General features: G+C 33.2%; 5 protein-coding genes across 12 annotated transcripts in view; 1 reads left to right on the top strand and 4 right to left on the bottom strand.

Annotated features, from left to right (window-relative positions):
• LOC117780434 (GTPase-activating protein skywalker) overlaps positions 1-15,955 on the top strand; it is a 49,848-nt gene extending 33,893 nt beyond the window's left edge. For 3 of the 8 annotated variants that reach the window (XM_034616964.1, XM_034616963.1, XM_034616962.1), the window contains 9 exons: positions 2,284-2,486; positions 2,547-2,751; positions 8,614-8,738; positions 8,801-9,129; positions 9,203-9,374; positions 11,447-11,503; positions 12,498-12,656; positions 12,722-12,942; positions 13,167-15,955. In XM_034616964.1, coding sequence (XP_034472855.1) covers positions 2,284-2,486; positions 2,547-2,751; positions 8,614-8,738; positions 8,801-9,129; positions 9,203-9,374; positions 11,447-11,503; positions 12,498-12,656; positions 12,722-12,942; positions 13,167-13,308 — 1,613 coding nt within the window. In that variant the 3' untranslated portion in view covers positions 13,309-15,955. Of the gene's footprint in view, positions 1-2,283; positions 2,487-2,546; positions 2,752-8,613; positions 8,739-8,800; positions 9,130-9,202; positions 9,375-9,849; positions 9,880-10,808; positions 10,896-11,446; positions 11,504-12,497; positions 12,657-12,721; positions 12,943-13,166 lie in introns of all 8 variants that reach the window. The other 5 variants (XM_034616966.1, XM_034616965.1, XM_034616968.1 and 2 more) reach the window with 3 other exon arrangements.
• Positions 15,956-16,476: 521 nt separating this feature from the next.
• On the bottom strand, positions 16,477-17,545 carry LOC117780438. The gene is made up of 3 exons (XM_034616974.1): positions 17,312-17,545; positions 17,067-17,243; positions 16,477-16,703 (listed from the first exon to the last, which is right to left on the bottom strand). The coding sequence occupies exons 1-3, from the start codon at positions 17,373-17,375 to the stop codon at positions 16,504-16,506; spliced, it is 441 nt and encodes a 146-aa protein (XP_034472865.1). The 5' UTR covers positions 17,376-17,545; the 3' UTR covers positions 16,477-16,503.
• Positions 17,546-17,878: 333 nt separating this feature from the next.
• Positions 17,879-19,859, bottom strand: LOC117780435. Its single transcript, XM_034616971.1, has 3 exons — positions 19,152-19,859; positions 18,893-19,066; positions 17,879-18,225 (listed from the first exon to the last, which is right to left on the bottom strand). Exons 1-3 carry the CDS (start codon positions 19,198-19,200, stop codon positions 17,981-17,983), a joined length of 468 nt encoding a protein of 155 aa, XP_034472862.1. The 5' UTR covers positions 19,201-19,859; the 3' UTR covers positions 17,879-17,980.
• A 647-nt stretch (positions 19,860-20,506) lies between these two features.
• LOC117780437 lies at positions 20,507-23,003 on the bottom strand. Its single transcript, XM_034616973.1, has 3 exons — positions 22,884-23,003; positions 22,652-22,825; positions 20,507-20,831 (listed from the first exon to the last, which is right to left on the bottom strand). The coding sequence occupies exons 1-3, from the start codon at positions 22,942-22,944 to the stop codon at positions 20,623-20,625; spliced, it is 444 nt and encodes a 147-aa protein (XP_034472864.1). The 5' UTR covers positions 22,945-23,003; the 3' UTR covers positions 20,507-20,622.
• A 2,195-nt stretch (positions 23,004-25,198) lies between these two features.
• LOC117780436 lies at positions 25,199-26,677 on the bottom strand. Its single transcript, XM_034616972.1, has 3 exons — positions 26,617-26,677; positions 26,356-26,532; positions 25,199-25,580 (listed from the first exon to the last, which is right to left on the bottom strand). The coding sequence occupies exons 1-3, from the start codon at positions 26,675-26,677 to the stop codon at positions 25,372-25,374; spliced, it is 447 nt and encodes a 148-aa protein (XP_034472863.1). The 3' UTR covers positions 25,199-25,371.
• Positions 26,678-27,925: the final 1,248 nt, after the last annotated feature.

Here is a 27,925-nt window from a genome sequence, read left to right on the forward strand (position 1 = left end):
AATTATTTATTTTTATTAAAAAAAAAAAAAAATAGTATGTTTATAAAGGCATTTTAAATACTAAACTAAATGCTTTTTTTAATAGTCAATTACAAATTTATAGCCACATAATGCAAATCATTTTAAAAACAGTTGTAAGCAGCTTTTTCTTTTTCACAAAATGAAAATTATTTGAATAGAAAAATGCATATACCAACAACTATTGAATGAAATTGTTACTGGCGATCGGAAAATTACCACATCTACAACTATTTAATGCCTTATAAAATCATCATTGTATGTACGAGTATGTGTGTGTTTATGTGTGTATGTGTGTGCATCTTGTTGAATTTTTCTTTAAACATTTTATTGCAAGACTCCTACAAATGCAAATGAACTGAGGCAGGGGATTAATTACAGAGACGAACGCTAGAAATTCAAACGAGCCACAGTCAATTATACCAGTTTTTATTGTTATTGCATTTGCACTTTGTAGACATCCCTCGTTACCCCTATCCATGATAGCACTTATATCTATCAGTATAAAATTCTCGCGTCATTTGATATTTCTCAGCAGAGCTTTCACATGCTCATAACCGAGTCAATTTTGGTTAAATGATATTAATAATATTTTTCAATGCGTAGTAAAAAGTACAACTATTGATATAACTACATTCCCGTATAAAATGTAAAGTTCTGATTCGTTGAAATTAACAATTTGTTTAATGACTGGCGCTGGGGCTTGACATCTTATCAGTTTGGCCCGGGGGCCATCTAATATCAACAAATAACAAATAAACCCAGCGTGTGATAACTGTGATAAGCGGACGAGCAACTGGCATGCAAAAATCGATCAGCTGTCGAGTTGTCGTAATGAGACAACGTTTACCCAGTGCACAATCAATTACCCGCACTTTCGATAACTAATCAATATGGCAGCTCCACATCGATAACTCCACGAGCGGGTCTTGTGCTTCATCGATGGCGTCAATTGACAAAGTCTCCCCCAACCTACATCTTAACCCCAAATAGCAGCTGACCAACACTGATAAGTGACTCTGCATTACGTAGTTAATCACAAAATACCTGTACTTAAACCAAACATTCAAAAGCTTGTGATATCTTTTTATTTTTGTATTAGATTTTATTGAATGAATTTATATAGTCGATGAGAGAAACTTGTGTTTTCTTTTATTTTAATTTGAATTCTATCATTATTTATGATTTTAATCCTTATACAATTTGTATTTAAATTTCAATAACGGCTAGCATTATTTAATAATTTAGTTTCACATCAGCAGAAACTAATTGAATACCATAATGATTTTTACCATAAAATTTGTTCAACTAATTTCAATTTTAATTAGCATTTAATTGAATTTATTACTTAGTGAACACATTTATAACTGTAAAAGCTGAGCACAATTATAGATAAGGACTTAAAATTTAATGTAAGGCAAATTAAATTGATAATAGTTGGTACTTAAATTTTAATCTATTTACTGTTTAATTTTTGTTTACATGCAATTCATTTTTAATTACATATTATCTTTAAATGAATGCCCATTGATAAGAAATATCTATATAATTTAAACTAAGCCGATAACTGTCAATGCTGCACTTCAGTTATCAATTCAATTCAATTTTAATTGCATGTGCAAGTTCATTAGACCATTTAAAGTCAACTATCGGTGTGTGTATAAGTAGAACAAGCATCTATCAATAAAGCTTATCATACAATACAATAAACACTCACATTTACATAGACAAATTAATTGCAAACTTAAGTATTTTATTTGCCACTCTGACGTATGCGTAATTTTCTGAGTTATAGTTGACAAATTTAGCTACTTATTTAGAGCAAAACTAGTTTATTTGACCGCCAGCTGCAAGTTCAATTGTTATGCTTAAACTTGAGGGCATTAGTTTGGGGCAAGCCTTTAAAGGTTTTTTGTTTCTTATCGAACAACATTGTCAGGAAAGGCGTTAAGTGGCGTTGGTCTGGTAGCAGCAACTAGCCGAGTTATCAGCAGCCACTTGAACTGAAACTGACCAGCAAACAAACGTTAACTTAACAAAACAATTTAATATAATATATGATTGTACATATAACACGTAGACTACATAAATATATATTAAAAGTACGAGTGCTTTGGTGCATGATTTGCAATGTGAGCTTTCGTGCGGCACGTCAGTTAAAATGTTTCTTTTATTTATTATTAGGCATTAGAGTTCATGACCTATCCTAATCGAGAAACTCTTGACTCTTGTTGATAATCAATTTTCTTTTCTTTTCAATTCCAGGCAAAGAGCCAGCTCTGCGTTCATACACCGAAATTCAACAGCTGCTGCAACTGGGCAAAAAACACATCGTTAAGAGTATACTCAGAGAGAATTCGTGGCCAATTAATTCACCCATTCGCTCACAATTATGGCCAACACTCTGCGGCCAACATTTGACCAAGCAAAATATGCTCGATGGCTTCTACTGGGAGATGGTACATCAGGTGAGTGCAATTGAATTCCGTTGCTATATAGAAATTGATTTAATCATATTTAATTTATAGGTCTTTGGCACCACAGAGCTGTCGGAAAAGCCAATCATGTTGCCCGCATTTGTGGATGCCACACATTGTTTGCCGTATCATTTGACAGCCACGGGACGCGCTGTTGCCGATCGCATTGTGAATGTGCTGGGTTATGATTGTCCCGACATTACCTACAGTCCAGTATTGTATCCAATTACATCATTACTTTTGCATTTCATGTCGGGTAAGTTGAATAAATCATTCACCATAATCTTGTTACATTTTCACGTGACTCACGTGCCCTTTCGTTGAATTTGTGGCAAAGACTTGGAATTTGATGAAACTTTGTTCAGTTCATTTTGGTTATTTTTCAATATTTGTTTTTCTCATTAGTTTTGACTACACAAATAATTGATACAATTGGAATTCACATACATTTGCTGTTGCTTCTCTAGCAACTCGCGACTCTGCGCAAATTGGTGTATCGTGATATTCTGGCTAATTGTTTTGGTCAATAGCAAAATCAATAGCCAGCCCTCATTGTATGTGTATATATCCATACATAATATCGATGTACTTGTTGTATATTCTTCTTATCTTTAAGCAAATATTTCCGTATTTGTTAAGTAGACATCGTCTGGTCAAATAAATTGTTTATGTTTGTTTTTAAACATATTTTTTATGCCTTTCAATAATTTCAATGTATTCATTTACACGTAAGCTGTTCCAAATTGGTTTAATCTGGTCGCATGTGGGCAGAGATTGGCTGAGCCGCTTGATTCCGGCCAAGCAATCAAACACTGTACCATAAATTAATCAAAATCTATGGGTAGTACTCATATTTCCTTATGAATAGTTCAATTGCGTGGAAGCGCTTTTTATTCATATTAATTTTCATGTTGCAATTTAATTTTTTTTATTATTTTATTGCAAAAAAGTTTTAATGTGTGGATCATCGACTATTCAAATGATTAACTTAAATTTATTTTAAAATTTTATTCACTTTTAAATGAGTCAATTTAAATGAATTTCAATATTTAGGGTTTCACTCAACATGTCAGAATTTCACCTTTTATGTTCTTCATAAAATGTGTTAAAAATATTTATAAAACATTTTAAGGTACAACCAAGTGTGTATTGAGGAAGCTGTGTGAATTGCGGAAGTACTCACGCTTTTTGTACATATTTAAAACCGGAAAAAGGTTTCGGTTTAGTTTCATTGTCAACCTTTCGAATTTCCGTAGTTCTCATGCTGCAATCACCTGTCTGAGATTACAAATGGCAGCTGCATGACCGGGTTCTATAACCCTAAAAATCATACATTTTACATATAAATATATTCATTAACAGTATAGTATCGAGAATAATGCTTGTAATCTCAGCTTGAGCTGAACTCTGAACACCCCCCCATTTGTGGAAGAGAAACAATAATAACAAGACAATCAATCGATTTCAATCTGGGTTCAAGTATGTCAAGCACTTAATTTAGAATATGGATTATCTCTGGAAAAAAATTATACCTATGCCTGGCATGAACAGAGGGGGATCGCTTCTGCGACTTACTTGAGAGAGAGGCACATGACAGACCTGCAACTGATATAGAACTGCGACTGATAAGCCTCGAGTCGAACGGAATGGAAGGAGGTCGGCTTAATAACTGACAACATTTAATTCTTCTTTGTTTTCAGTCTGATTGTCTGTCTTTATGTCTATCTGTCTCGCTGCTTTTAGAGGTTTGTTTACATGGCGAGAAAAAGTTTTTTAGCGTCTAATTCCGGGCCAGACAATCATGAAAGTGGGCAAAGTTTCTATAAATAGTATTCCCCAATGCGGTACAAAAGTCCAATGTTTACACTAAGCAGACAAATTGAGATGGAAAATTACCGAACATGTAAACTGACCAAAATCACTGAAGGTCGCACAAAGTAAGCAAATATAGAGAAAGTAGGCGAACTTTCCCTATGTATGCCCCTTATAAATCAACTGAGGAATCTGCTAAAATATAAAAAGAAATGCAATAAAATTTAAATTGCATTTTCAATCAATATTTTAACTGCATTTTGTACATTTCAAGTTCAAGAGTCTCACATTAACAATGAAAAAAAAAAAAAAATATTGTACATTATGTCTATATATACGAGAGTGTATTTAAGTATAAACATATAAGTATATATGTGTCTACATTGGCAATTTGTATTGCTTCTCGACATCTTGTTGACGTCATTACTCGTTATCGTTGTCATTCAATTTTATGCAAATTTTGTTTTGCTTTTTCTTCTTTTCAAACAAAACGATGAAAGAATTATATTTTTGCAGTAGTTGAGACTCGTTTGGCATGTGACATACATTTTCCCAGCAATTCTGGAATAGATAACAATAGTCGTTGGCTATTTTTATATCTTGTACCCAGTAAAAGTTGACAAAAGGGGTCTGACAGAATTTAGAATAGATTCCGCAAATGTATAAAAAATTTATAGTCACAAAAGAAGATAATTAAGTGAATATTTTTCTTTAGAGTGCAAAACACATCGCCTACAACTACAGGGTATCACATCGTCGTTGCCCATCAATAGCATTTACTGACGTGTTAGTTGATTTATATTTGCAATTTTAGCTAATGACGCCAGCACGTGAGCATAAAATTCACATAAAATAATTTTTGGGCTACCCATCTGATATATATTCGTACTCGCATTCATATTCACATTCACATACGAATTCGTATTCGGATTCCCATTTAAAATCCCGAACCCAACGAAGCCAAACAAATGCGCACTTTTTATATCATCTTTGCGTTTGCTTTTGTTTTATGACTGTTTGTTATTCTGTTGTTCTGTTTATGCCCTACCCAAACATTGTCGAGCTATGCATATTTGTTTTTGCACGGCTTTTATATGGCCCGAACTCTATTGCCTTAGCCACTCTTCAAATACTTGAGCATTACGTGCTCTGTGATATAAAATAGTTACGGGAAAAAAATATCAGGCGACTCTAAAAACTTCTACACAAAGGTGAAACATTGTGCTGCACATTTGTATATTCATGAAGCTAAAAGCTCACCAATACCATCACGCGACTCGTTTGCATTGGTGTGAGTTCCTTAAAGCTCTCACTTGCAAATTGGCAAACAGTAACGAAGCCTATAAAATTTTCATTTATTTTACGTAGTTGAAAGCTTTAAGAATTACTCTAGTCTAATTATTATATTATTATAATTCAATTGGAAGTTAAAGATTAACTTTAGCTGGCTATACTATTGATTTCAGCTAAACTTATATAAAAAACGGAGAAACAATATAATAATCAATACTTCACTAATCATTTACAATTGAAATAAAATTAGATTTATAATAACTTAAGCATTTTTTTTTAATATTTAAGGACAGACAGACATTTAAAGATTTTTAGCTATGTTTTATTAAGAAGAATTTAAAAAATCACGGCAACTTTACCTGCTTTTTTTCTTACATAATGTTTTAACGCATTTCAAGATCATTTGGATTCTACGTTCAATCACGTTCTATAAAGGGCATTGCAATCTTCACATGGCGTAGCCTCAACCCAATTAGCGCCTCAGATTAAAGATTTATATTATGTCTAGGTCTTTTATCTAAACTTTTGTTTATACGAGCCACGTCTATTTTTGTCTTTTAAACATTGCTTATGTTTTTTTTTCAGTTTTTATTTATTGGTTGGTTGAGTAAATTAAAACAGCCGTCGGTTGCTGTTTTTTGTTCATTGCATGATTTAGTTTGGGCCATGAGGAAGATTCTTGAGCATCTAAGTTGTGTTTACGTGGACACGTGTTCACTTTTTACTGACGTCAAATTGTAAACGTGAAACGAGCTGCGATTTCGTGAACCAGTTTTATATTATCGGTTCAATTGGTGTCATAAAATTAAAAAACCCTCTTCCCTTTCAAAGTTGCCACCTCAATAGCCAGTGGCATTTACAGCTATCGAGTACTTATAGTTAAACACAACGAACTAATATATGTAATTAATGCACGATTAATTGCAACTGATAAATACATTTTTAACTGTTCACCAAGATTTTAATTCCAACTAGATAAAAGATATGTGTACATAAGTTTTGCACTCTGCGTCAGACACTTTAAATAGACCGCAATTCAAATATTTAATGATAAAAATAAAATTAAACAAAAATGCAGTGTGAAAAGTCGCTTATCAAAGCTAACTGTGTGTGTGTTTCCGTAACTGATAAGCCGCAACTTATAGATACAAATACATTTCAGAGATAAGCTGGATGAGGATGATGATGTGTATCTGTTGGCTGTCTGAGAACAGTTGATAACATTTGAAACAATAAATAAATAATTATTAAGGGCAATCACAATCCAAGTCTAACCGCCCAATACCAAACCGAACTGAATTACTGATAAGAAGCAGTCACATAAACTGATAACAGTCAACTGGCTGCTGCAACAAATCTAGAAATTGTTATTGTTGTAAGTGAGCTATCAGTTAAACTACTACTGTAAGTCAATGTAACGACACAGTCATATCTAACTATCTAAATGGCATTTAAAGCCCTCGAAATGAACGCCGATTGTTAATTGACTGATAAAATAGAACTCGCTGTGCAATTGCATTTTAAATGCTTTACAAAATGTTTTTATATATATATAATATAATAATCAGTTTTGTAAACAGTTAACGCTGTTAATGAGCCACTCACGAAATTTTTTTTTAAATTTTATGGCAAAAGAAGCAACAAAGTCTGTGGTATTATTTTTAGCATAACTTGAGCTAATTTAAAAATCAAATATGTTCGCACTGACTGAGCGCAATAATGACTAATTTAATAAACAAATTGGGAACATGACAGCTGATTATGGAGCACGTACTGAACGAAAAGAGAAACAGAGGGAAAGAGAGAGAGAGAGAGTGAATATTCTATTGCCAAAGCATAAACTAAAACCAGAACAGCGAGATCTGTTAATTGAATAAAGGTCAAAGTGCACTGCGGAATTACTGCGTTGCATTATATACCCCGTATTGTCTGAACTTTGCTGAAGGAGTATATTGTCAACAATATTCACTTTGAAAATTTTAAATATTTATTTTTAGTTTGAGCACATACTACACTCTCAATTAACTAACTCAAAAGTATTCTTGTATTTTAAAAGTATAATTATAAATTATTAAAAATTATGGTTCAAAAAATATTATAGAGTATTTTTAAAGCCAAACACCTGCCTTAAACATGCTTTACATGCACGGCTTTTCAATGCAATTTCTGCAACGTCATTGCGGTAACGCCTTCTCTCGAGGCACAATTTGCAGCAGCTACCAATACGAAAATCGCCTCGAACCACACAACGTACATCAACCGCAACCACATCCAAATCCATTGAGCGATGAGAGCGGATCGAGAAACGACCTCAGACAACCAACTGCACTGCAAATTGCAATTTGAAATTGTGTAATTAAATTAGAGACAATATTTGCCTGAGCTTAAGGGGTAAAGTGTGTTGTATCTGTGTGTGTGTGTGTGTGTGTGTGGTAGGCAGATATGTGTGGGTTTAGCTGTCGCTAAGGTTAGCTCTGTATACCTAATTGCCGGCACAAATGCAATTTGATAGCACTGTGCACGCTGTGAGCAACTGTCGTATTAAATGCAACAACATTACTTAAATTAAAAAATATATATAGGGGTAATATACTCAGAAAGCATTTTGTACAGGGGTGCCACAAATAAAAATGAAGATTGGAAGATTTTCGGTTGGTTTCGATTACTGTGGAACCCCTGATTAACAGTTTAAAAGTAGGTTTCATTCTGATTACAGTGAAGCTACATTAGAAATCAAGACTTGAGTATTAAAAAATTATAATTTTCTTAAATATATAATAACAATAAAAAAAACTTAAAATGTTTAAAAACATGCGTAAAATCGATGAATGAACCTTTTTTCAACAAAATTAATTAAATTGTTTTTTTTTTTTTTTTAATGAAACCTCCGGTTTTATCTAAGTTTCTCTTCAATCGTATTCAATTAGCGCAGCTTATACAGAAATGAATATTTAAAAAATTTGGTAAATTTCAAAGTAGTGATTAATTAATATGTTTATTTCCCTGATTTCAGAGGAGGAAGCCTATTTGTGCCTGGCCGGACTTGTGGGCAGCAAGGAGAAGACATTCATCAATCAAACCAAACTGCAGCATGAAGTCACCTGGAAAACAGTCATGCAGATAGCCAAGAAACATGCAGTAAGCACTTGAATTATTTTTAATTGAATTAAATTATTAATATATTTTCATTAATTTAATAGAAAAGTGCCGTTGCGTATTTCCAACGCATCTGTCCGGGCCAAAAGCTAGAGCGCGTTTTTATGGATTGGTGCTGGTGGATATTAGCTGGTTTGCCATTTCAGCATTTGGTGCGAATAATGGATTGCTATTTTCATGAGGGCATCAAGGTGCTATATCGGATTGCACTGGTCGTACTCAATCTCTTCCACAAGGAATGCCAGTCAAACAACGAATGGAGTCCGGATAATATTAAAAACGACATTGGCAATGCGCTCATCAAGTTCTGCAAAAAGATACCAGTATCGCCGGCGAAGCTGCTTCATGCCGCTTTTAGTATTAGGGGACTCAGGTGAGTACACCTTTTATAGGGTGTATTTAATAGGGTTTATTTAACATTAATTTGTTTCCCTATTTTATTGCAGTACCCAGTATATTTCTAGAATATTTATCAAGACTGAAATGCTACTAAAAAGCCGTTCCGTGCTTAATAGCGGTTCGAAGCAATTAATTAAATCGCGTTCAAGTGATAATCTGCCTACTAGTCAGTCGCAGGTCAACATCCAAATGATGTCACATACATTGACCATACGTGAGGTACGTAACATAGCGATCCTTTGATATAAAAAAAAGTCTATCCCAATCCATCCAAGAAACAACTTTAAACTAAACTTAATATGAAGAAATCACACATATAAGCTAGGCAAATACATACTCACATCCAACTATATACATACATACATACATCTTCAATATATGAATACATATTTAACAAGTCTTCAAGGGTCTTTGGAACTTTTCACCGTACTCAGTTTTCTTCAGTCCTTTAGCTTAGGTTTTTTTTCGATAATAAATAAGAAACGAAAATGGTTTTTCTTTATCCACACACAGCATTGCACACAAATTCTTACTTATAAATAGTACTATATCTCTCTTAAACTAATTAAAACTGTAAAACTCTTCTATTGATTTATTGTTTTTGTGTTCTTTCAAAACTTGCACAACAACAACCACAAAACCAACAACAACAACTCAACAACTCACATGAAATAAAATTGAAAAACAAAACCAGAAGCTGCACTCCGAGAGCTGTCGCAATTTGGTATGGGGCTATTAATTTGTATATTACGTATACGTATATACATTGTATATATACTATGTGATATGATTGATAATGCTGACTGATGTTCAAAACTCTGCTTGTTTTGTTTTTCATAACTAATTACAAGAAAACATTTGCAACTTTTTGATTTCTGAGTTTTAAGGAGTCAAACTTCTTTCATGTTCTGCGCCTAAATAAAAAGTTTTTTTCTTGCTTATTTTATAGCTAAAAATGCGCAGGACATGCTAAAACTAATTTGTTTATGTTTTTTTCAATGATTAAACTGAATTTTATATATTGATTTAGTTAATGATTTATCGGTTTTGCCGTCAAAATGTTTGTGTTGTGTTTTAACTAATTTGCGCAGTTTTTATTTTTTTTTCTGAATGTTTCATGCTAAAGACAATAATATAACTAAATAACTAGAACAATTTGTTGTTGATTTTCTTGTCTCGTTTCTTTTCTGCATACAACAACACAAACAATCAAAACAACATTTGAAAACGCCGCTTAAACTTTTCCGTTGTTTAATAAAAAATTTGCATATGAGTCTTATTTTTTGTTTTGCACTCCAAGGCCAAAAAAAAAAACTCAACAACAAACAAACAACAACAGCCACAACAAATATTGTTCCATATACTATGTTAACATTACCTATATCAATATATATATATAAACTGTTATCTCTATTTTTCTTGTATTTTGCGCTGCCTTGGCAAAACTATAAATGAAAAAAAAACTCATCAAAAAAAATAACAACTGAAAACCTAAAAATCTTTAAACAAAATAACAAACAAAAATAATAATAATATGCGTGCGCTTTATCAACATGAAATATCATAATTCAATACGTTTCAACTGACATTATCATACGCACAATCTGATCTACATATGTACATACTTTGCTATGCTACACATTAATTATATAGGGCGAAAAGTCGCCCGGTCATAGAGCCATCGCCATGGGCGTCTATCCCATACACAACCTTAAAAGTCAAGTCTGTAAGAACGAAGATGTAAGTCCAGAGAGCAGTCGTAACTGAACGCCATTTGATAATTTTGCTAGTTTCCATTTTCTTTTGTAATATCGCTAAAGTATACACTTAAAATCCATGAGTATCAATGGAATGTAATGCTTTTAAATTGCACCTCTTTCCAAACGACTCTCTTTCTATCACACACACTCAGTTCTCTCTGTCTCTCTCTCTCTAAATATGTCTGTGGATGCCCTTAAGAAGTTGAGCCACAACCCACATTGCATGCTAGTGCGTGCAATTATCAAAAATTGTTATCACTTTATTCTACAATTACATCATTTTTTTTTACCATTTGTTCCGTTCCAGTTTCAGTTATTTCCTCTTTTTTTGTTTTGATAATTAAATTTATTAGTCGTTAAGCAGTTAAGAGTTTACAGTTTAAGCAGCAGAAAGCCCCGCCCATCAAATCAACCCAAATATCCTTAACCGAAGAATTCTTATCTATATATCCATGTAGAAAATTTTCATTGGATCATTCAAATCGAGACGCATCTAATTTTGACACTGCTATATATCATCTCTTTCCATAGCATTTTGGTTTACCGGGCACAACGAATTTCATTAAAACCTGGACGGATAGACAATTTGTAAGCATATCTATTACGAGCCAACACTTCAAACTTTCAAAAACGTGAATGAATCCATCCAAGAAAATTCCCCCTATCCAATAAAGCAGTTACATTTTGTGCCGTTTTATAAGACAACTTAACAGTTTCCTCCATAGCTCTTTCTCTCTCTATCTTTTATACTCCCCACAAATCTTTCAGCCTCTCTCTCTCACATTGTAATTGTGTGTGTTTGTGTGTGTGTGTGCGTCCCATTTATTGGTAAACTAAACTTCATATATAGAGCCTACACGTATCGCAATCACCATACATTTAGATCCCACACTTAAATATAATTATAATACATGCCATACCATTTTACAGTTTGGCAGGATGACAGTTTGACAGTCATTCCATACAGTTTGACATCGCTTCAATTCAAGCGCTGCGCGCTGTTGCTGCTGGCCAAAAACAGCAATTACAAAAAAATAAATGGAAAAATTCGAAAAATTAATAGCAATTTGTATTTTTTTTTTGTGTTTGTAATGTAGTTTTCAATTTCATAGTTATTCATAAATATTTTAGTTTATATTTTTGATTAATTCTTGTATTAACCTGGCTTTAGTACGTTTGGCCTTTTAGTTCATGTTTTTATTTATGTCTCTATATTTCACGCACCTGTGTTTGTTGCTCTGTAACTACCCCCCGCCCAAAAACATTGATTTTTGTTTTTTTTGTGTGTGCTTATATCATATACATGGATATATACCGTATGCCAAGTAATGCACATAATTTTTATTTAATTTAAAAATGTAACATAAAATTAAATATGTGAATTTTTATCTTCGACATACTGTATATATGTACGTATTTGTGTATATATATTTCTCTCACCCGATTTTAAAGATTGGCTAATGCTACCTTTTTTTAATAGTTACTTGTAGTTTATTTTTTGCCTAATATATCCGTGTATGATAGAGTGCTTTACTAATTTGCCACTATTCCAATTGTGTCCCCTATTGTGTCCTTCCCACAGCTCTTTACGCTGTGGTCATGGCTGCCCGTAAGAATCACGATGTATCAACCGGTGCTGCTTTACACCACCGAGGAGCACGGCTGCTCCCTGACAACCTTCTACGTACGCGTTGAGCAGCATGAACCCACCCTGCTCATGATCAAAACGTGCAATAATGAAGTGAGTATGAAGATTCCGTTTTATCATACTCAAATATGATATAAATTCCTACTCTTTTCACTTAGGTATTTGGCGCCTATTGCTCTTCTCGCTGGTTCGAGCGAAATGTCAAGGATGACAAGGGCCAGAGACAGGCTTACTTTGGCACCGGTGAAACCTTTTTATTCTCCCTTTATCCCGAACGTGCCAAATACCCCTGGGTGGGTATCGAGGGCGATCGCGATTTGGGACACAGCTCCGAACTTTTTATGGCAGCTGACTCCAAAATGATTACAATTGGAGGCGGGTAAGTTCAATATATTATGTGACTGCTCTTGTCTTATAAAAATACTTAAAGAATTTAACGGTCCGTTATGAAACGGTTTTGCCAATAAACATTTAATAAGTGCGATTAAAATAGATACATTTTTATTTATATGCTTTATATATATTTATATAATTGAGTGCAAATTCTTGTTTGGGTATCTTACTTGCTGCAACTGATAATTAACGTGTTTATTGTATTTACAGTGAGGGCCAAGCCATCTGGATGGATGAGAACATTCGTTTTGGCAAGACGGATCGCTGCAAGACCTTTAACAATCCTCCTCTTTGCCCATCGGGTGACTTTGAGATACGCGTACTGGAGGTTTACGGCTTTGTCGGCATCTAAGGTCAAGTGAGCCCTTAGGCCGACAAATAAAAATGAAATCAAATTGCCCGCCGATGTTGTAAAGTGCTCAGCAACCTGCACCTACTATGCTCCTCTCAGACTCCCATTCACCTACACACATACGTTATAATACACACACACACACCCCACAATATGGAACGCTTGCGTTTCCGGCCATAACGGAAACAGTAGCAGAAAGAAGCAGATAAAATATTGATAGAGACGATGGAATGGAATGGAAATGATGTAAACATTTATAAAAATTTATTTATAAATAGGATGTATCTAAACTAGAAAAAAAGCAGCAGTTTTCGTTGTCGTCATTGTCGTGTTAATGTTAAATGTTTAAACCAAGCAAAAAACAAATTGCTATATTATATTATTATGGAAATACTCTGTGAGTTCACGTTTTAAGACACAACGCTTTGGAATTATACAAACAATAGTTGTTATGCTAACGTATATAAAAACAAAAACTTTATTATATCTATATACATCAGTGAAATTAGTGTGTATGCATTGTTGCTTTTTAGTTTTATTTGAACACAATCTCGAACTTCCTCAAAAATTAAAAATTTTCGCCTGAGAAGGATCACAAAGATATATTTTCTGTTGGAATATTTCCACTTAGAAAAACGCTTAACGCTTACTAAAGAAAAGTTATATAAAAATAGTAATTGTCTTAAACTTTATTTTCTTACATTTTCTTTTATTTTGCATACATATTTATTTCACTGATGTCGCAGAAGCAGAAGAAATGTTGATAGAGAAGAGTGAATAAGCATAATGTAAAATTTATAACAATTTTTTTATAAATATGTATCTAAAAGAGGCAACAGTCGTTGTTGTCTCCATTGTCGTGTTAATGTTAAATGTTTAAACCAAGAAAAAAAAAAAACAAATTATTATTTATTATAATATGGAAATACTCTGTGAGTTCATGTTTCAAAACACAAAGCTTTGAAATTATACAAACAATAGCTGTTATGCTTAAGTATAATATATAAAATCAAACTCTATATGATAGCACTATATATATACATGCATATATCTGTGTAAATTTAAATGTAAATCGTAAACCTATATCTATAATACGAGTTGAAAAGGCAGGCAGACACGAAAACAAAACAAAATCAATTCCTTAAATCGAAATGAAACAAGAAAATTAATTTAATGAATATGGAGTTTGTAAATTTGCTACTTTGTTTACACATTTTGTTTTGATTAATATGGTTATTATTACTATTAATATTTTTATGTTTATTTGTGTAATTGTACTTTATTTTTTTTTCTGCTTCTGTAAACCAAATTTACCGACTTGACTGAATTTGTTATAAATGTTATTATTATTATGTGTATAAAACTTTTATTTTGTAGATTGCATCGGAAATCTTTATTTTCTTACTAGGCTTAAATCAATATACAAGCCATGCCGCAAAATGGAACTTTCTAGATGATATAATTAAAAAAAATATTTTCGTAAATTTTAAGCTACTTTCCTAAAGATGCAGTGCAGTTAAATAGTAAAACATACGTGCATACATATAAAAGCAAAAATCGTAAGCCCAATCCACTATTATGAACAACACTGAAGCTATTTGGGCGTGCAACAACTAAGAAAGGTAAAAAAAATTCTGATTGACAAATGGAGGAATTATGGGGTCGGGGAAATGTGCACACATGTCAAATTGATCTCATTTATGCTTATTTAGCTAACGAATTCAATGATTATGTAAGACTCATTCCATTAACGTATTGCTCAAGCTCAATTTTTGCAAACAATTCAAGAACAGTTATGCTCCTGTTTTTTTTTTTTTTTTTTTTTTTTTTTTGCCATTTTGTGTGTTTTTTCCAAATTTTGTTTTGAATTTTTCTAGTCAGAATAACAAAAATTCAACATGTTGTGCACAATTTTGTAGGCGTTGGCACACCCATTTAGCGACTTCTCCTTGCACCACTCAAGCGAATTGTTACAATCTGTTAGTATAACACAACGAATACAGAATACATAAATATATTTTAAAAATATATAAAACTTACAATATATACATATATATTTGTAAATTATGCCAAAAAAAAGAGAACAAAAAAACAATATCTGCAATTGTTGCTGTTGCTGTTGCTGCTGCAGCTGCCTCATGAGATTCAAATTCTATGCGCTACTCAATTTTAATTCACATGAAGTGCATAGATATAATTTCAATTAAATTTCGGAGCTGGTACTCCACATGATTAAGGATTTTTCACAACGTAAATACCCAGACTCAAACCTTACACATATTTCCGAGGTGTGTTGCAGCATCAAATTTGCGGAACATTAATAGATTTGTGGCAGCATCATATTCAAAGAAAATATTTGTATAATTACATAACTTTAGTTCTTAAATTAAACTCTCTGTGTTGTTAATCAAATTGTGTATGCAAGCAGCATTAAATTATATATAACGCTATAATATATCATATAAAAGCTTGAAGTTGAAACGTTAATCAACGCAAAAATATGAAAGAAAAGAAAACATAAGATTTATAAATATATAGTTGTTACTTGTTTCTGCGTTGTTGATAATAGTTTTTACTTTACTTGGTTGACTATTCATATTGTTGATGCTTGTTGTGTTAGTTTTTGGTTAATGAGCGAAGGAGCAGAGGCAAAAGAGGAAGATTTGCTCATTTGAACAGTATTTGACAAAGGCAACAAACCAACCAATAAACAATCAAACAACTTTTAGAAAACAAGCAACTTATTCATTATATTTTGTACATACAATTGTTTATACTGTTTGTTCTTCTATTTATGTGTAGCTGTGGTTAGGTTTCGATTTTTATACAATAACCCATCATTATATGGTGATGCATCATTTAAATTTAAAACAATATATGATTATTAATACTGATATATATATATATATATATATATATACATATTTATAAACTATGCGTTGTTTGCTGTTTGAATTAAATAGCGTGTTGTTAACTTTTATTATTATTATTTGTATTTTATTTAATTACATATACACACATACAGTAAACAAAAATACAATACAATATACGCCCCGATTATATATTAATAATATGAAATATATATAATACTATATGTATGTTAAATCATTTTAGTGGATGTATAAAAACAAACAACTAAATCAAATAAAATAAAAAATGTTTAAAAAAAAAAAATGGATTGTTAACATCGTTTTTTCAGTTGATTAAAGCACAGAGCAGTAGCATAATGCCCACAATAGAACTTTGGATTAGTTGGCCACCGTTGCACAAATCTTTGTGACAGAAGGCACAGCCCAGAAAGTTTAGATGTGGCACCACCGGATCCGGACGCTGATCACACACGGAAAAATCGCCAAATGCACAGGATCGTCGCACAAATATAAAATCATCTTCCGCTGTAAATAAGAAGATATTGAAAGATCTGAGAATTTGAACATTGTCTAATCGATTAGAATTACGATACAAACTAGTCAAATTTGCAACTAGGAAGCAAAAATGATATAAAATGCCAATAAGAAATTCAGATTAAAAATCCATAAATCATTGCACAAGAAAATTCAAGCAAACTTAGATAATCCAAAGCTACTTTTTTAAATAACAATAAACTATAGTTTTCGAACTTGTATATTCAGAATTTTTTCCTTTATATTTCCAGGTATTTGTTTCCATTATTTCATTTCCATTTTTGTTGTTTAAGAATTTATTTTCGTTTTTATCAGACTTGGCTTTAGGTACCGTATATACTGATGATTACTTACAGTCCTTGTAGTACTTGGTCAGACAAGCGGTGTCCGGTCGTTGTGAATAAAGGGCACGTTGTTCTTCCGGCAATTCCATGGCGTCGCAGTCCGTTTTGGCAATGTCGTCAGCATGGAATTCATCGTCGCAATTTGAATCATTTACGGAATCGCATTCATAGCAACTAACGGCCAAAGCTGTAATAATGATGATGACGACATATGGGTAAAAATGTATGTCAACAATGTGTATGTCGGCAACTCACCTGTGGCGGCTATCGTGACGAACAGCAGGCCAAGTGCCAACACCGTGTGCCGCATCAGCGCCATCTCCAATCGTTGAATGCTACGGAGCGACTGGGATGCCCAGGTACGTGTATGGCAAACAGATGATGGATTGAAGAGTATCCAGATTGTTTGGTTAGCCTGTTGATCGCTCAGTCACATGGTCAGTCGAGAACCAGCCGGACGTACTGCACACGCGAGACTGAACTCAGTAAATTCGCATTCTGAATGAGACGATATTGTTTTTATTTTTGTTTTTGTTATTGTTGTTTTTTTCTTTTTGTATTTGTTCTTTGTTATTTTCCATATAACACATTTGGGATTTCATTTGCCTGAGCGCGTTTAGTTCGAGTACATGCCACACATGAGTACGACGAATATACGAAATGAAATGAAATGGAATGAGCGGCATTTTGATTGCCGAAAATAAATGTACGTTGACATGAAACATGAAATTGGTGAAAAACAGAGTCCATTGTGTGGAGGCGTCGCGCCCTTGTTCATTTCTCACGTATGCGCTCAAAGATCAGTGCGGATAAATAAACAAATTTTTGCTTTAATTTACATTTATATAGTTTTTATTAGGTGCCATCCATTTGTTTGCCATGGCCATTTTCAGCAACAACTAATGCATAATACTAAAATGTTATTCATACGTCACGTTGGCCGCCGTTAAGCAACTGCGCTGCAGCGATTACAATGCAGATACCAAATGCAGGCAGCTTCCACGCCCTCGTCGTCAGCTGATCCGCCCCGTTGCAGTAGTTCTCGTTATCGCACACGTGACAACTCGCATTCTGCACTGCGGTCAGTGTGGGATCCAATTTACAGCCAATGTCCGTCTCGTTGACTTCGCCGAAGTAACAGCCACGCACAAATTTGATTACGCCATTTTCTGAGTGTGGTTGTCAAATAAACAAATGAAACAATGTTGTAGCATACTTTTAGGATGGGTCGATAAATAGCTTTAGCCTTGTGGACTTAACAGCGAATTGGGAATAAAGACTAAACAAAACGATGAACTTGGGATTGAGCAACAATAGTATCCTTTGCAAACAACAGTAAAATTAACGATAAAATGGGATACATAAGTTCTTTGTGTTTCACAGTGAATTAGAAACAAAAAAACCTTGGAAATAGACTGAAATGAAATCATTCTAAAATTCATCAACAAAATTAATTCATAGGATATTATTCTTGTACAATAATACATAAAGTTCTATTTTATCCTGGTTTTTACCATTAATAAACTTAATTAAAAATTTACTAAGCTCTCTCAAAAATATATTTTGACACTTGAAAGCAGCTAAAGTTGCTATGCTTTTGTTTTGTCAGAGATTCTTTGAACGATTTTACAGTCTCTCATTTATTTAATTTTATTTTTACAGCTTTCAATTCAGTTTCATATTCTAATTCGCTGCATGAATTTCATTGATACTTTTACATCTAACATGAGATAAACCAAGCTCATTTTATAAAACTTAATTTATTCTTTAGATCTTCGAAAAAAATATGAAACTTAATACTCGAACCGACTTTTAAAACAATTGAAGAAAACTCACCACGGAAAACACGTTTAAGACACGCCGTCGCATTCTTTTTGGACAGCTCGTTCTCCAGAAATCGGGGCGGGGCAGTGAAGTCGCAATCGTACTTGAAATAGTTTTCAGTTCGAAAATTTTCACCGCAATTCGCCTCGTAGACGGATTCGCATGAGTAGCATTTGATGGCGTAAGCTATTGGCATTGAAATATATACACTTTAAGATTTATGGCTTAAGGTCTCGTCGTGGGCGGCAGGGGGAACAAAATGGCAACGAACCTGTGGCCAGCAGAGTGACGAGCGCGCCAAACCAAAGTAAATACTGCATTTCCAGCGATGTTTTCTTTATATGTGTATTGCGGGATATCAAAGCAATTCAAATTGAAGACCGAATAACAAACCAATCCAAATCACACCAAACCACTTGCCACACTATTTATTTATATAAATAGAATTTTAATGGAAATTTACACGTTTTTTTAAGGCGAATTTCGGTTTAATTGACGCATTGGTCTTTGGGTGCTTTATGGAAAATTCTTATGCAGATTTTTTATGTAAAATCTTTCTTTGTATTTATAACTTATTTACTCAGCGCTCGAGGCGCAATTGAAACGAACGATTTGAATTGAAAGTGTTTTTTTTTTGCCTACATATGTTCTCTCGCTGTGTGTAAGTCGTATATTTCTATAAATTACTCGTATTCTGACATATTTTTATTTTCATTTTTATTTTTCTATTTTTCTGCTCTTATTCGGCACGTTACGGAAAACACGCGCCTTTCCTTCAGTCATAGAGCGCCTATGACAAATTTCACATAATTTTCCGCACCGTCGTTTATCAACATCCACCCGTTCTGTGGTCACTATGAAAACTTGTGTTCTTGTTGTTGTTGTTGTCGATACTTTCTGTTTTAGTTCTGTTTATAAAACACGACGCCTTAACCAGTCTGTCAGTCGACGGCCACGTTCAAAATTATACTGAAAAATGCCGCAACGTTTCCAAATTCCACTTCGACGAGACTCTCTTTCCCTAGTCTAATGTTTTTTTGGTCAACTCTCGCAGACACCTATTGAAATTGTCTAATTTTAATGAATTTTCCTCAGGCGCTCGTCGCGCGCGCCATAAAAACAAATTTACTTATACTCGATAGAATTTATAGCATACATATGGAAGGAGGCGGCAGACGGCAGTCGTCTTTCACTCTTTGCCACTTTTACTAATAGCAAAGAGAGCTAACAAAGTTGCTAAAGAGCACAACAAACTAGACAATGTATATATTTGTATGTCAGTGTATGTGAGTGTGGGTGTTGGTGTATAGCGGAGTGAGCGGGAGCTTTAATTATGGCCTTACACGCAAGGGCAGCTTTTGCAGCTTTTCAGTACATTTACCACAATGATGATGGTGTTTACGTTAAAGGACGAGTTAAATAATCAAACCTTTATGTGATCTAGAAAAAATATAATAATTACATAAGTTGAACAAATTGCAACTAAATCTTAACGATTGTAAAGCCATAACCATAATTTTACTTTACATTATATTTTTAATATTTCCACTTATGTTCCAATTATTTTAAGTGCTTGAATGTGTACCTAGAGTTGGTTGAGATTGTATTTTTGATTTCGAATTTAAATTGCGGCTTAATAACTTGGAAATGTTTATTTAATTTAATGATATGCAAGACATTTGTAGAATGCTGAAGTTATTAATACAAAAGCAGAAGCTGACAGCTTTCATTTCATCAGCAATTTAAGCCAAGAGACGAGCTACTCCGAAAAAGAGGACGATGGCTCCAGCAATGGGTGCCAAGGAGGCGGAACCATTGCACCCGTCCTTGTTGCACACATCGCAGCTCAGCTGCTTGATGTTGGGCATGGTGGGATCGTTCTCACAGCCCGACTGTGTGTTTCTGACATCGCCAAAGAAGCAGGAGCGCAGGATTTGCGGATGTCCGGGTACTGGAAATGGGAAAAGAGTTCGTTATTAACTGTAAAGCTATAATTGAATAAATCTCCACTGCCTGAATGCTAATTTAAATGCACTCTTTGTTAGCACTTTAAAGCAATTTTCATAGAATTGCTAACAAATGCTAATCAAAGCCATTTTTCGTTGGTCAACGAATGTGACTTTTGTGATCAGCTGAAGATTGCTGTCAATGCTCAGCCCTTTTTTTTCATCGATTATTTATAATTAAAACCATATTTAAATTTGATGAGGTAGCTTTCCATTCTGTGTAATTGACGACTATAACTACAGCTATAAAAATAGCTGTGACTAATATATAGATGACGACTTGTTAGACTCTTAATTGTCTGAGACAACCCTCTTCAAACAACTCAGTAACAATTACAATTTTTAATTGCATTAGTTATAATTTTTAGTTGTTTTATATGGTCGGGAGCAGCGGATAAGCATATTTATAAATGAAGGAGATTTTAAAGAAATTCTCATAAATATAAGTAGACTAATAAATACTTTGTACTTTTATATAATTTTGGTTAAAATATTGAATAAAAGTCTCTTATTCGATTGGATTATTAATTATCTGGTATAAATTAATAAAGAGTGATCGAAGCTATCGATATTCAGCTAATTACATGAGCATAAATGATTGTATATATAAATTTAACTTTATGTTATAATCCGAGTTCGAGCTTAACTGAAGCAATAATATTGAATTGACAATAAATAAAATATTATTAATATTAATTATAAATAAAAATAATATTAAGCTAGTCGGAAAGGCTATTGTCGAGATCCCGACCATAGAATGGCCGTTACTTATTTCAATATATATAAAAGTACTTGATAGAAATTACTTGTCTGGCTTTGAAAACATTAATTTGCAATTACTGCTGTACCACTAGTCCGATCTTGCTGATTCAGTGGGATAATAGATAATAATAATAATAGTTAACTTTATTTACCACAAAAAGTGTTTTATCTTTAAAACTGGAGGTGTGGTAATTTTTCGCAATTTGTGGAGGTGGAAGGGGGCGTGGCTTAAATTTGAAACAAACTTGATCTGCGTGGGGTGTATAGAAATCTGTGTGCCAAATTTGGTTGCTCTATCTCATATAGTCTCTGAGATACAGACAGACGGACAGACACACATATTGCTATATCGACTCGGCTGTTGATGCTGATCAAGTATATATATACTTTATGGGGTCGAAGACTAGTCCTTCTCCCTGTTACATACATTCAAACGAACACAATATACCTTTTTACTTAATTTTTAATAAAAATATAAGTTTGATTATCTGAACTGGATTTCAGATTTAATTCGGAAAGGTAATAAAATAATTTTAAAATTTTATAATTATATATGTATAAAACAATATTTAAGTGCTTGAGAATAACAATTGCCTCTCCCGTCATTAAATATAATTTATTCTAACAACACAACTGATGAGTGATAATTGTTTTAAAATGCTAAACAAAAAGCTCTCACGATTTCTACATTTTATTCCATATTTTGTTGATGCCAACAAAAAAGGCTGGGGCTTAAATATATATCATTTTTTACTCATGAATAAAATGCCTATGAATGTGAATTGCAAAATACATATTTACTTATAGCTTATAAATTAACTGCAAGTAAAGATCATTTTTCAATTTCAAATCTGTAAAATTACTGTGTTACTCATTCGCCCAGTTGTGTTATTGCGATGTAACGAATCAAATTAATAAAGATAATTGAAAAAATAACAACGTATATGACATGACGGAATTTTCAATAAATTATCATCGAATTTTAGCAAAGGTCATGACTTACTGCCATCGATGGTCTTCTTCATGCAGCCTGTGGCATTGCGTCCCACGATGTTGAGAATAAAACGTGGAGGGGCTACGCGGGAGCAGTCCAGCAAAAAACTCGAATCGGCCTCAAATTTCTCCCCACATTTGGGGTTGCTCAGAGATTCGCACTGATAGCAATGGATGGCATACCCTGTAATTGAATGTGTCAGCAAAGTGTTTCTATACTTTCTGCACTGACTGTTTCATACCCGTGCAGGCCAAAGCAGCCAGAATGGTGAGCACCAATAAATTCTTTACACATGACACCATTTTTGTAAGTTGAAATTAAAGTGGATCTCTGAAAAACACACGGAACTTTTAGACCTGTACGGTTCGACGACTACGAAGCGTCTGGTGAACCTAGAATTTTCAAAAACGTATGCCAGTAACCGCATTGCATTCATATATTTTGAGTTAAATTCACTCAACCGCCTTTAGAATCTTTCGATTGACACAGAAACGCTTGAGTATACATATGTATTAGTAAATCGCAACTTTGCAACATTTATAAATGTACGTGAATACCTCGCCTTGGTAGAACTTGATTTGGGTGATGTCACATTCGTTTTGTGTTATTTATTTACGTTTTTACTTTTCTTGTCCAAATTTCTGCGGTTTGAAAAACAAAGATACACAAACATCATTGACACTTTTAAAGTAAGATAAAAATAACTAAAATCACTATGCTATCTTTATTAAATGTTCATTAATATTCACTCATTTATATTCGAGTTAATCAACATTTAAAATAAATAGTAAAAACCAGTTTTATGTTATTTACTTTCTTTAAAGGGCAGTAAGCTGTTGTCATGAAATATGTAACTCATCTGTAAAATCATCTCCTGCTTCAGAAATAAAAATTAATTGACATAATTATGTGTACTCTTGCGAACCAAATTTTGACCATTTAATTAAATGAAAAATCTGTTAGAGAATAATCTCTTTGTATAAATATGTTAATGCAAAAACTTCACATTAAAATTAATAATTAATTAAAGTTAAGTGTAAGAAGCGAGAGTGTTATATATACATACGTGTATTTATATTGCCCAACAGAAAATATGAATGAATTTGCGAAGCATAAGCATATAGAAACTATTTATTTGAAGTCAATCGACTAAAGCTGTAGTTCTTCTTAATATTGTTAATTAGTAATATTAAATTGATTTTAGCGAAAAAGTGTATGTTTGACTTCCATGTGTCGTTAAAAGTTGTCATCCCGTTCGATTAGTATTATTTATTTTTTTTTCATGCTGCGTAGTAAACCAAAGAGAAGCTCTCGCTTAAAATGACTCAAGCAAAATATATTTTATTTGTATAAATAAAAGTTCATTTCCACATTTGGTACCAAATACAACACATATTATTATAATTTTGTATTGTTATTTTATAACAACTTTTCTTTTAAAATTGAAATATTTTTTAATAGATTTAATAGTTTTATTGATAAATTATATCACGATTTTGTCTTAACACTTAAGTATAAATAATTTAAATAACTTTATTTGTGGGAGAAATCGAGTTTCTCATTACCAAAATTATAATTTCACTTAGAGCCCTTAGAATCGGTTCAAGTGGCTTTTCCCAAGCGACCATTGAGTGCATTTCTTTCATAATTTTATATTTTCTTCAATTGGTTAATTCCCTTAAATTATGCCAAATGAGTTTGGGTTAATTGAGCAGCCGAAGCAGCTGCTTTAACGGCAGGAAACTCCCTCGCTCCCGTCGAAGTTGCAGTTTCTTGACCTTATCGATGTTGTGCATTGTAATACATGTGTGTGTTTAACACTTTGTTCACTCAGATTCGACTCGGCTAGAAATTAAATTCAATTAAGCATAATTAACAATGAAGGCACACATTCATACGCACAACCCACACAAAGGTTCATTTGTAAGTATGAGGGCGTTTTCCAAGAGGGTCAACGGATTGCCTGACCTTTTTCAGTTTCGGAAGAGACTAATAAATACTGTTTGTTATTCAGACTAATTAAAAATTCTCAGGTGTGAATTCGGTCTGTGCGAAGTTTTATGAAGCATGCAATTGGATATGAGTCACGCATCTTATGATGTAAATTCTTTAAATAAACGTCGGGTACTTGTCAACTACGCACGTATTCTCCGAATATTTAACTGGAAATTGTAAAAAGTGAGTGTTCACTGTTTATTTATTGTAATTAGCATAGTATGATCTATATATATAAATGCAAATAAATATGAAAGATAGTCATTGATGATAGTAGCTACATACTATAAAATACTTATATAAGCAAATGGAATATTTAATGACTAAAAAATTCTGATTATAAAAATACTCATAATGTACTATATATTTAATTAGATTAAATTCCAATGCATTAAATGGTACTCAATATTTAAGACTTTCATAAGTGTTTCATTATTTGGTTTGTCCATTAAATATATTTTCATAACTTTGTAATATTTCTGTTTAATATAATTAACACTTTAATAAATACACTATTTTTATTTAGTTTTTTTTTAAGGTTTTATTTAAATAGTCATAAGTATACAATGTATAACTTTATTTTGCAATTGCATTTAAGAAAGACACAAATTTAAACGATAATGTTTCATAACTATGAGAACTGATTAAATCAAATGCAGTTAATACAAAGAAAGCAAATTGCAAAAAATACAACAAAATGTTTAGAGCTAGGACCAAAAGTAAAGATAAGAGATCTAGGCCAACAGGTAGGCTAGGCCAAAGAACAGCAAAATGGCTCCGGCCAGAGGTGCAAGAGAGGCGGAACCGTTGCATTCATCCTTGGTACAGACATCACATCCCAGCTGCTTGACGAAGGGCAGGGCAGGATCCGCCTGGCAACCACTCTGAATGTTGTTGATGTCACCGAAGTAACAGGATCGAACGATCTGCGGATGACCCACACCTGGAAGTAACAAAATGGAATTGAAAACATGTATGTATATGTAAAAATATGTATTATCAATAGGCAACTTTCACTGTGTTGCAGCCGAAACAAATGTGTTAATTATGTAGCAGCTGGTGTTAACAATGCCACACGATTGTGGCACCCGTGACAATTGTTATTGTCATTGTTGTGGCAATAATACGAGTACTACAACAATTCGCTACGATCTGTGAGCAATGTTTACAGTTCTTGAGTCAACAGGTTTTTTGTAATTGCCATTTAGCTTTTGAAGTCAAGCAAACCGACAGCTTAAAGTATTTTTGCGCTTGAGTTAATCAGCAATTCGCTTTGTTGAATTCAGGTAAAGCGCATTTTACCGTGAATAATTCATTAATTTAACAATATTAACAAACTATTTTAATTATATGCAGCCCCTGTGAAATTTAACTAAACTGAAAAATATTTTATGTAGTCATTCAAAATTTTCAACTGACTACAAGCACAATTACGTCATTATTATTTAAATTCGCACCCACAATAATCTCCCATTTGTACAAAATTACACGAAAACAGACAAAAATCGTGACAAATGACAAAAAAAAAGCATTAAAATACTTCAATCGAATCCAGCAACTGCGCAAAAGTCAAACAATAGAAGAACTTATGTATGTACATAAAATGACATCATATAAAAAGGCACCGCATAATGCGAGTTCCATTTGCTTACATTAATTCAACTTTTAACAGATGCAATAAAATCTCTATGATACGGCTGTGATTTTAAATTACTTACCACTTTCGAGGGTCTTCTTTATGCAGCCAGTTGCATTGCGTTGGATGAAGAAGTTCTGCACATTACGATGTGGTCCCATTTGTGAGCAATCCAATAACATACTATCATCAGCCTCAAACTTCAGGCCGCACTTGGGTTTTGTAAGCGACTCGCATTGGTAGCACTTGATGGCAAAAGCTACAAATTACAAAATAAATATTTCTTAAAACTTGTTTTTTCGACTCAAGCATTTTTTGAGAATCAAGTAACAAAAATACACACCCGAACAAGCCAAGCTAATCATAACTGCCACGGCAAAACTGCATTTCACGGCGGACACCATTTTATCTTTCAAATGTTTTTATGAATTTCTTAAAGTATTAGGCACAAATCCCAACCTCCTCTGGCAATGTCTGCTGCACGTCTGAGCAGCTCACAATTTTTTTGAACGGATCAGACGACTGGCGTATTCACTATCAACCATTTACACATCAACCCCCATTCTCAAAACGCACTCGATTCTGTGAGCGTAACGTTGGCAGCGCTGCCCGCGTCATGAGTTTTGTTTTGAGTAAAAAGTCTTAGGTATATAATCAGTCTATAGAGCATTCAAAACATAAACAAGACAGTGTGCGAACTCATAGATATCTTTGCATGTGTATTGAGCAAAAACCAACCGGTTTCATAATGTTTATTTTTTGATTTTGATTTTGTTTAGTTATGTGTGAGTGTATTTTATGCATTTTCTATTAAATGCAATAGTATTAAAGTTAAAAGTTTTTAGTATTATAAGTAGATCTATCTACTTTTTTCAACAAGTCAGCAAAATCTATTATTTGCGAAAAAAAAAATCTCGTGCTTTACGTATGCAGCTTACGAGTTATAATGTCTATAAGACAATTGGTTAATGATTAAGCGTGATTATCTTTCTATAATGACAGCAATAAAAAATATTTGCTATTGCCATTAAGATGTATTTACTTCCGATGAATCATTTTGGCTACAAACTTATTAGAAGTAGAATGTTTAATATTTAATTATACGTTTGTAAAAACTAGAATAGACAGTTTTTAAATTTATATGGAAAAATTTGCTGAAATCTTAAACTATTTGAGTGACAGAAATCCATGAAATCCACCGTTCAGCTTAAACTCAATTTTTTCTGATTACCACCTAAAAGTAGGCAACATTATTTTCTATACTTCTAGCATGAGATAAAGTAAGTATGAGATATTTCTGTCCGATCAAACTACTCTACTTTATGGAACTGGTTGACAAGAGCAAAAATCTCTTTCAATTTTACTGATTTAATTTGTTTATGACAGCGTGAGAGAGAATCCATGCGCAGTGGGTAGAAATCGTCTTATTTCTTTAGGCAGAGGGAAGAATCATTCGGTGAGGGAGGAAAAGTCAGGATAAGTGTGTAATGAGGTCAGCGGGAGAGCCCATATTGAATTCACTTGCCACCAAATTGGATTAGCTGACAAGGGAGTATGTGGTTCAATCTACATAGGAAAAAGGCTCAAAGGAAATTTGAACCAATTACAAATATATATAGGTCTGTTTGAAAAAAATATTTCATTTAATATTT

This window comes from Drosophila innubila, assembly GCF_004354385.1.
Source record: "Drosophila innubila isolate TH190305 chromosome 2L unlocalized genomic scaffold, UK_Dinn_1.0 4_B_2L, whole genome shotgun sequence".
NCBI lineage: Eukaryota > Metazoa > Arthropoda > Insecta > Diptera > Drosophilidae > Drosophila > Drosophila innubila.